This window comes from Ambystoma mexicanum, chromosome 6q, assembly GCF_040938575.1.
Source record: "Ambystoma mexicanum isolate Mex_15411 chromosome 6q, UKY_AmexF1_1, whole genome shotgun sequence".
Taxonomy (NCBI): domain Eukaryota; kingdom Metazoa; phylum Chordata; class Amphibia; order Caudata; family Ambystomatidae; genus Ambystoma; species Ambystoma mexicanum.
In genome coordinates this window covers 1,102,155,960-1,102,167,476 of record NC_090937.1, presented here as the reverse complement: position 1 = coordinate 1,102,167,476, position 11,517 = coordinate 1,102,155,960, and the positions used below count along the sequence as shown (strand labels likewise).

At 50.5% G+C, this 11,517-nt stretch overlaps 1 protein-coding gene across 1 annotated transcript; it reads left to right on the top strand.

Annotated features, from left to right (window-relative positions):
- The first annotated feature begins 4,995 nt into the window (after positions 1-4,995).
- On the top strand, positions 4,996-10,443 carry RASL11B (RAS like family 11 member B). The gene is made up of 4 exons (XM_069631660.1): positions 4,996-5,298; positions 6,818-6,874; positions 7,571-7,647; positions 8,899-10,443. Exons 1-4 carry the CDS (start codon positions 5,169-5,171, stop codon positions 9,364-9,366), a joined length of 732 nt encoding a protein of 243 aa, XP_069487761.1. The 5' UTR covers positions 4,996-5,168; the 3' UTR covers positions 9,367-10,443.
- The last annotated feature ends 1,074 nt before the right edge of the window (positions 10,444-11,517 follow it).

Here is an 11,517-nt window from a genome sequence, read left to right as displayed (position 1 = left end):
CATTGTATATTTTTCTGGGCATCGTTGATAAAATGATATGATATGATATGCTATAAGTCATTAATAACGCGCCTCTAGGCGCGAAAAGACAAGGGAGGGAAGATAGAGGGAGGAGAAGACAAACTATCTTATTAGACCTTGTGTCATTCAACTCGTGCAAATGCGAGAATGAGAAGTGCAAGGGGAAGGGGAGGGGGAAGTGCAAGGGAGAGGGGAGGGGATAACAGGGCTGCAATGCTCTGAGTAAGTGCAGCCGGGGCAGCGTGGCTCTGGGTAGTGCAAGGAGAACAAGGGACTGTAGGGTTACAGTTACAGCCCTTAAGTGCGTGGTAGGCCCGGAGGCAGTGCAAGGGTGACTGATCAAGAAAGAGCCTGGACGCAGTGAGACTCTGAGGATAGCCAAGCAACCAGTCGGTGCAGCAGACAGATAGGTCAGGTAGGTCAGCAGGGGAGGGAGAGAAAGCAGAGAAGAGGAAAGTTTTGAGCTGCTTCCAGACGTCAGGTGATCCAGCTCAAGTTTGAGAGGGGTAGAGAGGCCATTCCAGAGGGGCGCACCTGCAGAGGAGAGAGATCTACCCCACTCTCTGCCTGGAGAAGCTTCCAACCCAAGCCCCAGAAACTCTTGTGGACAGTGCAAAGAGTCTTAAACTTGATCCTTGCAGCCACCGGGAGTCAGTGTAGAGATTTCAGGGCTGGAGAGATACGATCCCTGGGCTTGAGGCCAAGGATAAGTCTTGCAGTCCTGTTCTGGATTAGTTGCAGAGTAGAGGAAGGCAGATTGAGAAAGGTAGGGGACTACTGGTATGGCATACTGCTGGGGACTCGAGGCGCTTATCTGAAAATACCTAGAATTCTACTTATTCTGAGAGGCAACTGCCTAATATAAATCACAAAAGCAGATGCAGCAGGTGGTGGTGAGAAGGGGGCCCCTATGCCCAGGGGACCCAAATTGAAGGACAGTAGACAAAAATAGTTTCAACACCCCACTGCGCAAAGACGGAGAACAATCTCAATTTGTATTTTACAATTTTTTAATTCAAGAATGAGAATAGCCAACACGTGTTTCGACCATGCAGTCTTCTTCTTGGGCTGAGTTAGTCAATATGGTCCTAGATGGTTCTGGAGGAGCTGGGGAGCACCTGTTTGGATGACACTTTCATAGATCGAACTTGTCTAGAAACCTTCTCAGGTGTTGTCAGAGAGAAAGAAGAGAAAGGAGGAGGAGAGGTAGAGATGGCCAAAAGGGGCCGAGAGAGCAAGAGGGAGAGGAAGAGGAGATAGAGGACAGGAAGTCCTGAGTTTTAGTGGAGAAGTGAGAGGCCAGAGCCATGCAGAGGGCCTGCGAGGGGACAGGAGAGCTAGAGACCACAACAGAATTGACCAGTTCCTTGCAGATTTTAAAGAGATTGGCTGTGTTGTTAGAGGCTGCAGAGACACGGTCTTGAATGTGTGCTCTCTTCTTGATGAGTGTTATTGCTTCGACTGGCATTTTGATGCAACCAGTCCAGGTATGTCTAAATGTGGCCTGGCATGCTTTATTGTAATGTTATTACATGTCTGCACTGGTCTACACTGGGCAGCCAGTTGGACATGTTTTCATTGTGGCATGACATTTTTATTAGCAAGGAATTAATGTTCCTGTGCACTGTCGGTGACTTGCATGTATTGGATTGTTGTTACTCTACAAAACAATTGCAGACACTCTGGCTTGTTAGCCAACATTTCTCAGAAAGTGTGCTATATATTGCATTGAAACACATATTTATATCTTTCTCCTAGCGCAGTGTGTGGCATACCCCTTCAGCAGCACGTTCGTGCATATTGCGCAAGCGTGATACTCTAGGCCGGTCCAGAGTGTGGCGTGACCCATGATTTGTTACCGAGTGGGGAGGGGGGGCACCTCAGCATTGCTCGCAGGGGCCCCCCACATTTTGTGTTACGCCACTGCTAGGACCGCCCGGTAACTCTGCAACGCTTTGGGGGTGGCGCCCCCTCTTCCCTAACACTCACCACGGAGCCTTACTCACAGCCAGCCTTGTCAAGAGCCGCGAAGATATCCAGGAGAAAAACATCATGCCCTTCCTCTGACAGGTGAACCTCATCAGCAAAATTCCCGGCATCCTTTTCGCAGCTAGTCACAGCTAGTCACACACATGTCTACTCTCAGTAGCAGGCATGAAATGACCAATGGTGCACTAACTGCAGTGGAGGCCAATGTAGGACAGTGGCAAGACTTAGGGCACTGGGCAGGTGCCAGTACTGACAGATTTAACGTATCTAATGACCTTTAAAATAGGCAATAGACCACAATGAAATAATCTCTAAAATGTGGCACGGGTACTAGGGCTGGGATGATAGTTCATGTGTTAAGCACGCACGCGGGGGCAAGCCTTGAATCCTGCCTGGGCCAACTCATCCCTTCTTTCTTCCGAGGTGGGAAAATTAAGAGACATTATATGGTGTCGTAATAATAGTTATTACACCACTTAGAAGCAGGGAGGCAGGGTCAGGATGAACCGCAAAATATCCTGATAGCATACAAAAAAGGATACATTACTCACAATGTGTCATAAAAGTCAGGAAATGCGATTTACATCTGAGCATGGTCAGAGTTTTTTTTTTATCCCAGGACAGAAGGGTTTGTTTGAGAGTATGAAATAAATAAATATAAATATATGTATATAATATCATAGATTGAAAACTATCACCTATATGTATAAAGTGTTCATAGTGGTTCTGATAGACAACGGTTGTCCATGATATCACTCGGAACCATGGGGTGGAATCCAGCTCACAGGGGAAAGCTACCCATCTGTAGGTTGATGTTGTGTATGGCCCCCTTCTGTCACGTGTTCACCCCTATGTTGCCCCTATGTGCCAGCCTTCCATAAGGTAAAACGGGGGATGGGGTGATGGAGAACTGCAGATTGAAGCGGCTGGGGCGCAATGCTTACTCTGCTCCCCTCGGGGACAAAATACTGCACCAGCCTGTCATGACATCACAGCAGGTTATTATGAATTGTATAATCCCCTACTGTGATGTCAGCAACTAGTTGCTAATGGATTGCAACGGGAACCACCCGGCGCCTGTGCTGGGCAGTACTTCATGTTCATGTCCAGGGTGTATTGATGCTAAGTGGCAGGCAGGCAGTTCAGCAGCTGGGGCACCCGGCAGGCGGAAGATAAACAGCAGGTCCGTGCTCTAGGAAGCAGGCGGCGGCACTGCCTGAAGACTGGCGTGTTAGACTGTGGGGGCAGCTTGGCAGGAAGGCAGCAAACATTCCGGATAACTGGTGAAACGAGCACATGCCCGCACGCCGCAGGAACAGACAGAAGAGCTGGCTGGGAAGCTTTCATCACTATGTGCCTCTGACATTGGTAGACCCTTATCACGCCTGTGTCAATATCACGCACGGCTAGTCCCCCTGCCTATGAATGATAATCCCTCCTCCTTTTGTCTAAATACGTTTATCTCCTTGAATGTGCCCCGCTCACTCCAGCATAAGTCAAAGGGGGGGAAAGCCAGTGTTTACGCTTTCTGATGCAAATCTCCCAATTGGGTGTCCCCCAAAAAATGCTGCCATGTGGACAGCTCCAGCAGGACTCAGCGGGGAGCACGCACTGTGTGCGCCGCGGCGCGAGGGGCTCTGTCTGCCCTTCTGTTCCATTCCAAGCATTGACGGGCAGCACATGGCGACGAAATGATTCACACGTGTTCACTAACCGCAGAGCGGCCACACTACTCCACTAAACCGCACGGTTGAGGTCACCTGTAAACAAACACACACCGATCACACCTGGTAAACAGGGTTATTTTTAGAGTTGTTTTTTAAAACATGCAGACGGTCCCTAGAGGAAAATATAATTCATGTTTTGATTATGAATATGATAATAATAATTGCTTCTGTGGCATTTTTCATTGCAAAGTGTTGCACAATTGTAACCGTCAGGAGTGGTGTATTTGTGTCTGCCTCGGAGTCATGGGTATATTTGTCTCAACGTGTTCACCTAAGGAAAGCAATACAATTGTTAGCGGTTCCATATTGGGCTGGGGATAGTGGGGGGCGAGCTCTAATCCCAACTTCACTATTTTACTCATTACTCAATTGTGAGTGAAATGACAAATGACGTTATTTTGCCATCTCTAAATCACAGATCCAATAGTCCCGGGATGGTAGAAAAGAAAAAATAAATAATTACGCAACTGATAAAATGCCTGTAACAGCGCCTCGATGCCCACGGCCTGTGTGAGCGCTTTAAAAAATGCAAATAAAAAAAAAAAATAGCTGCAAAGAATGTAGGTGCTTAGAAATGGGCTAACTGCAGGTATTAAGCGCTACATAGATAAATTACAATCATATACATGCCTAAATAACCTCTGCAGAGAAATAACTGCCGATAGTTGCCCTCTAAAACAAGCAGTGGGCATTCTTCAAGCATGAGACGCTTATTATGCTGGTGACTCTGGAAGAAGCAGTTATCCCAAGTGTGCCTTCTGCAGCTATACTACCAAGGATGTGCCGAACATCTGCTTGGTGTACATCATTTTGGGGTCTAGAGTGCAAAGTGTACTTTTGTGTGGCTAACTTGGCATCCTCTACTTCATATACCTGTCCACTGACATATGAGCGTAAGCGTGGCTGGTACAGTGGAGTGGTTGTATAATCACGTTGGTGCTGAAAGTTGCGAACTAAGCATAGTATATTATTATACCATTGAGACAACAGAAAAGCTCCGGGATCATTGCACTGAGAGGCGGGCGGGCGGGGTCTCCCTCTGCCCCTGTGAAGTTTAAGAACGGAATGTACAGTAGTTGGCAGGGATGGGAAAACTGGTTGTGTCTGGTGCTGAGGGGGAGAAGAGGCGTAGGGGGCGGGCGGAGGCCATGTTCCCTCGGCTCCAGCAGAGCGCTGTGATTGGCCGTCGAGAGGCCGGGGGCGGGGCCAGGCGTCCTCCGCACGGAAACAAAACAGAGGAAGCGCTGCTCTCGCGCTCAGAAAACAGGAACTGGAGACGCTGCTCTGAGACTCCAGCGCCCCGGACAGCCTCGGACTCCCCTTGTTCCCAACCCGGAGACGGAGTGACCCGCCTAGCACCATTCGGGACATTGGACGCAGGTGTTTGTTTACTTTAGAGGTGCCCCCCCCAGCTTCGCACCTCCCCGAAAGATGCGCCTGATCCAGAACATGTGCACCATCGCAGAGTACCCGGCGGGCACCGGCGACTGCGGAGGCAGCCACGCCGGCGGCAGAGTCATCAAGATCGCCGTGGTGGGGGCCAGTGGAGTGGGCAAAACAGGTGAGACATGGGCTGGAGTTTGCAGTCCCTAGCCAGGGACATGCATGATTTAATGTTGCAGTCACACGTGATGCTTGCATGTTCATAAACGGACCCACGCCTCAGATTGCAGCGCCTACAGCTAGACCACAGCCGCTGGCCGGGCAGTTGTGTAGTCACGTTGATCATAGTGGCGTTGCCCTTTTCAGGGGTCACTTGGAATACCATTTCATTGCCAGCTCTTATTCATTTGTGTGCATAGTTTTGTGTAGAGTATTGCCATCAGGGGCGTTGCTAGGGGGGGGCTAAGGGGGCTATAGCCCCTGATCTTTTGGTTGTAGCCCCGGATAGAATCTCAGGAGCTACAGCCAAAAGACTAGCTAGCCCCCAGTCCCAACAGTTCCGACAGCAGCTTAGCCCCGGGTCTTTTCCAGACCTAGCAACTCCCCTGATTGCCATACCTACATTGCCGTCAAGGCGCTTTATTCAGACATCCGAGGACACTGCAGATTTATAATTTCATACGTTAGTTATTGGTCTCTGAATGCCCAGGCCCCCGGACAAGTCAGTCATTGACAATAGCGGTAGCCACGGAACTTCTATTTTGGCCGCCCGTTATATTCTGTCTAGATAACAGAACTCGTTTGTAGTGTATATAGTTTTTGGATAGCAAGTACATTTACCCGTCTCCGCATATGACGAGCACTGCTGCCGCGTTTCTAGCTGTTCGTGTGGAATGGTTCCAGGGTGCGCGCTTTATACGGACGATAGATTCACGCTTTCGGGTCAGATGGCCGCGGTCGCCTTTCGGGTGTGCAATCTCCTATGTTTAGCTCGTTGGCTCATTGCTTCATCCACAAGTGCCAGTAGCACCATTGCGACCAGGCAACGTTTACTAAAGTATAGTGCCTGGCATCGCGATTTGCCGATATTGGACACCGACGGAGCGAGGCGCAAGTGGTGGGTGTCTACCCGAGCGATGTGCGTCCGAGGCACCTAAACGTAAAGCGGTCCTGTTTAGCCTTTGCAGATGGGTCGTCTGGGCAGAAGGGTGCACCCCGGTGAGCGGGGGCTTGCTCAGCCATTGCGCCGCTTGAATGCATTCCATGTAACCACACTGATCACTTTTGCACGTGTCTGCGGGGGGCGGGTGTTCGGCTATACAACTGTCATTACAGCCCATGATTTTGTTGACCTGGATGTGTACCCCGTAACTCGTAGTTTATACTGTGTAACCCCCGATTGCCCTCACCCATCGCTCAGTCTGACTGACGGGCCACTGGGCACGCCGGGATCACCGCGGCGGGGGGTAGGATTAGCTGGAGGAAGCGCTGTCCTGCATATCAGTGCAGCGGGGAAGGCAGTGTGGGGGAGATGAGAGGGCACGGGCGACTTGTTTCCTCGCGGGGGCGGGGGTGGGGGCTTATCTAATGAGGGCTGCATGGCTGATGGTCTGTGAAAGACGCGCGCAGCGCTGTGTCTGTGATGTGACCGTTGTTATCAATGGAGCTTTGTAATAAGTGCCCTCTCTCTCTCGCAGCTCTGGTGGTGAGGTTTCTTACCAAGCGATTCATCGGGGACTATGAGAGGAATGCAGGTAAGCCACTGGCTGCGCTCATGGACACGTTTGCCTGAACATGACCCCTGCCACAATACAACCCCTCAAGATAATGTTGTAGATTTCCCGCTGGTGGGGGGCCAGATTGGTAACCGTGGTAATTGGTAACTGTGCCAACCGGTTAGATGAGCATATTATGGCCTCCACGAGCTGGCATGTCGCATCGCGGGTGGGGGTAGGAGGCACTCAGTCTTGATACAGGTGTATGTGCACCCCTCTTTACCATCATCGACAATGCTGATCCAAGATGATGATTCTGGGGTCTACCTGGAGTTCATTTCTAGAGATGTAGCGCTGCAGTTGGCCCACAGACCTAAGCCTGGGGGCCCACCCTCTTTTAAATGTATATATATATTTTTTTATACAAACACTGTCCGTATCAGGGATGTCCTTCCAACTGCAGTCTTTCTGCAGATTTCTCACGCTTCCTATCAGAAAAGATGAGCCTATAGACAGGGGGCATCCACAGTTGTGGCAGCAGTGAGGGGTCTGAGACACTTCTTGTTCACTTAGATCCGGTCCCTAATTGGGGGCATGGTTACAGCCAAAGCTGCCAGGCAGGCGGTGGGCACTGTTTAGTTTTCTTCGGGTGAGTCAGGATTTGCATTGGTTTTCTGTATGTCCCTGGTGTGCTCTACATCCAGAAATCTAACGGCCTGAATCTTAATTTTCTAGGAAATCTTTACAGCAGACAAGTCCAGGTAGACGGCGAAACCCTTGCGATCCAAGTGCAGGACACTCCCGGCGTCCAGGTAAGGAGCTTTCACGTACGCAGCCTTGTGGCTTGCCCTTTTACGTGCATGGACTTTATTGCCTCACTTGGTGCACCAGAAAGTCTCTTGTCAGTAATGTACTGTAGCTGGGTCTTGTGTAGTGTGCATGCCGCCATTCAGAAAGGGGGTTTATATTTGCAGTATAAAATATAGAGAAGGCAGTGAAGATCCATGTTCCGTTCCCATACCGGGTATCTGCACCCGGACTCTTGTGGCGACAGTTTTTCACTATTAAACTGGACTCTGGCACTTAGCTAGTCCATTTATAGCTAGCTTCCTTTATACTAAAACTTATCTAGTCCCACCAGGGACCCGGGCCCCGCGTAAATTCCCACTCTGACCCCAGTGCATGAACATTCCCCTCCTTCTATTCCCGGTCTCTGGGAACCAAGCTTCCCATTGACAGATGGGTAAACCCATACCTGAGCTCTTGTTTTTACATTTAGCTGTTACCTATGTATTTGGTAGTGCAATAAAAGGTACACTACCTTGCAGAGGCCTAAATAGCAAGAGTGTGCGGGGGAGGGGGCCATGATAGATTAATATTCATCTCTCCACAAACTGATAGCAAAAACATACACTTTAAAAAGAACCTGGTAGACCGTTTGAGAGGGGCCTTGGCGGGAAGCCTGTGCAGTGTGTCTGTCCTGGTGGCAGGGAGTGTCCCCACCCAACTGAGACCCCCATACATGGCGCCTGATGAGAATGGCAGACATGGATCGCGCCGCAGGGACCCCACTGGCGCATTAATCTTAAGTGCAGACTGGCTGCACGCACGGAAGGATAGCACAGGCGATTGCTTTGTGACTGGGCATCAGTCCAGTTTATAAATGCGTCCAGCTCACATCCTTCCTTTTCCAGACTCGCCGTCTAGCCAGTTCATTTCCCATCCCTCAGAACTACAAAGCCCTCCCCCTCTGCAGGCTGCACTGCTCCGCTCAGCACTCTATGATCTAGGGACCGTTATTCCAACTTGCACAGCTGGATAAACACTTCCAGGAGGCGCGAGAGGTGGCAGACAGGCCACTGTGTCTGGAAACATTGATACAGATCCGTGAAATGTACTAGGGTGGAATGGTAGCTTTGAAGCCTGTTCGATGTGGGCCTGTTGTGCTAAATTTGCAAATCTCATTGATGCAGATCCGTGAAATGTACTAGGGTGGAATGGTAGCTTTGAAGCCTGTCTGACCTGGGACTGTTGTGCTAAATGTGTAAATCTTTTCATTGTAGCTGGGAGAGCACAGCCTGAACTGCCAGGAGCAGCTGAATCGGTCTCTCCAGTGGGCGGATGCCGTTGTGATCGTCTTCTCGGTCACCGACTGCAAGAGTTATGAACTGATCAGCCACCTCCACCAGCATGTGCGACAGCTGCACCCAGAGAACAGGATCCCCATTGTCATCGTGGCCAACAAGGCGGACCTCCTCCACGTCAAGCAGGTGGAACCCCAACAGGGGCTCCAGCTCGCACATATGCTTGGATGCTCCTTCTACGAGGTGTCGGTCAGCGAGAACTATAATGACGTGTACAATGCCTTCCACGTCCTCTGCAAGGAGATCAGCAAACACCAGGCCGCCAGCACACCCGAAAAGAGGAAAACCTCGCTCATCCCACGACCTAAGTCGCCTAACATGCAGGACCTGAAGAGGCGGTTCAAGCAGGCCCTGTCTGCCAAAGTGAGGACTGCAACTTCCGTCTGAGGGGGCCAGGGCGCCACCTGTGCTTTTAGTCTTCCCAGGACGGGGTCTGGAAAGTTCCAGATTTGGAAATGCTTCGCACTGGCACAAGTGCCAAGAAGTGCACGTCGAAGGATGGTCGAGGCATTCACGCGAACACGTATCGACTGAGTCGAGGTTGTGACGCAGTGGAGGGCCGGATTAGGGCTTACAGACTAGAGGCCCAGGTGTGGTAATTCACATAGTTCATACCCCCTGGTGGGTCTCGAACTATTGAATGAACAAAACCACAGCTGCCCTATTGTGAATGTCACATGGTGGGGGAACAGCACCGTTGTGTCCAGACGGTGAAGTGGTCGTAAGGGCAAACCATGAAGACTTTGTGAGGAATGACCTGTGCTGATTGGATGGGTGATGCTGGCACCCCATGGGCACAACTTTGCCAAAGTTTGTGAACAATCAAAGGGCCGGCTAAAAGGACATAGGAACAGTTCTAATATGGATATGAACTTGTGGGGATGGGCTAATGTTGGCGTACATGTACCACATGTCAGTGTAAACACAGTCCTTGTATTTTTTACTTGGGTTAACACCGTCCAAAAGCTTTGTGTACACCGAAGAGTATTTTGTTTGTGCTATTAATGTGTTTGAACCCTGTTTCAAAATATGGCCTCTGTTTTGCCGCCAGCGGACCATGGCTGCCCAGTCCTGCTCTCTGTTGACTCGTGTGTACTGTAGAAGTTGCCTGATGGACTGGGCTGGCCGAGCACCTACCTGGAAGCTGTTTGCAGGCCCTGAGGCGTGCCAGAGGCAAGGGTACAATGTTCAATGCTATTGTGCTACATATGCCGTTGGTGGTGATATTGAGAGGTACCCGTGATCACACCCCAGTGAGTTGCACACGCACACCCCGAATGTAACATGAATGAGCTACAGACATGGGCATGATCTAATTACATGTCATTCTGTGGAGTCAGTGGTGATCGGCAAAGGTTTACACATCTTTTTACAAAATGCACTTTAAAAAGCCACTTGTGCTTTTCGTTTTGTTTACTGTCATTTATTTATTTTGTGTACAATAAAAACTGCAGAAGAGCTTAACTTTCTTCACTCTTTAATGCGTGCTATTCACATTTCTTTTTCTAACTGGGGCACACCTGCACGACTTGAACCCTGGGACAGTAACCCACACATTGCAACTCCAACACTTTAAGCTCCGGTGCAGTAGGTGGTGAGGGGTTATGGGGCAATGCAAGAGCCATTAGGGGCAGGAGTTAGTGAGGTGGGAGCAGGTGTCACTATTGGGGCAGGAGAGGATGGCGTGCGTGGAAGGCATTGGTGGACACAAGGGCTGGGGTCGGTGGGACAAAAGAAGGCTTCTACTCCAAGCGGGAGTAGACGAAGGCTTCTACTCCAAGCGGGGTGAAGACGGTTCATGGACTTCTGGAAGGATGTTGTAGAGCATGCACAGGCGGCGGCAGATTACAGAACTGGGCTCTGCCCTTTCAAGGCTTGGTGGTGGATAAGGGGGGTGGGAGGAGGGGCTGGCTAGGTACACTCAGAGGCGTTGCTAGGGATGGGATGGGGCTGGGGGGGATAAACTCCTGGGTGTTTTGGTTGTAGTCCCGGATAGAAACTCGGAGACTACAACCCAAAGGCTAGGTAGCCCTGCCCACACAGTCCCGACATAAGTGAAGCCCTGGATCTTTTCCAGACCTAGCAACACCCCTGATGCCACTTGTGGTATTACTTAATGATTCCCATATGGTAGGATTGTAGCACACATCCAGCCAGTGGCGGCTCTCACTAGAAGTCCTTGTGCATGGATGACCTCTCTAGTAGGGTTCATATTTAAGTTGGGCTCTGCCTGAGGTGGGGGCGAGGGCTCCCTGGAGTTCTGTTGGACTCTGCTCCGTAAATTGCATCTGATGATCAGCACAGCATACCTGTGCGGGTCTTTTTTAATGCTCGCCCGCTGTCCTGTACTATCAGAGGGGATTCCACCCTACCTCTCACCCCATACACGGTGAGGAGTGGGAGAGGACGTGTATGGTGACCTCTTAGCGTTCAGATGATGGCTGAGGAAGAGTGTGGTGTTCAGGAGGGCAGGTGCACCAGGTAAGGGGAGCTGCGTTTAGGTTGGGCTGGAGGGTGTGCAGTACCAGTGAAATGAGC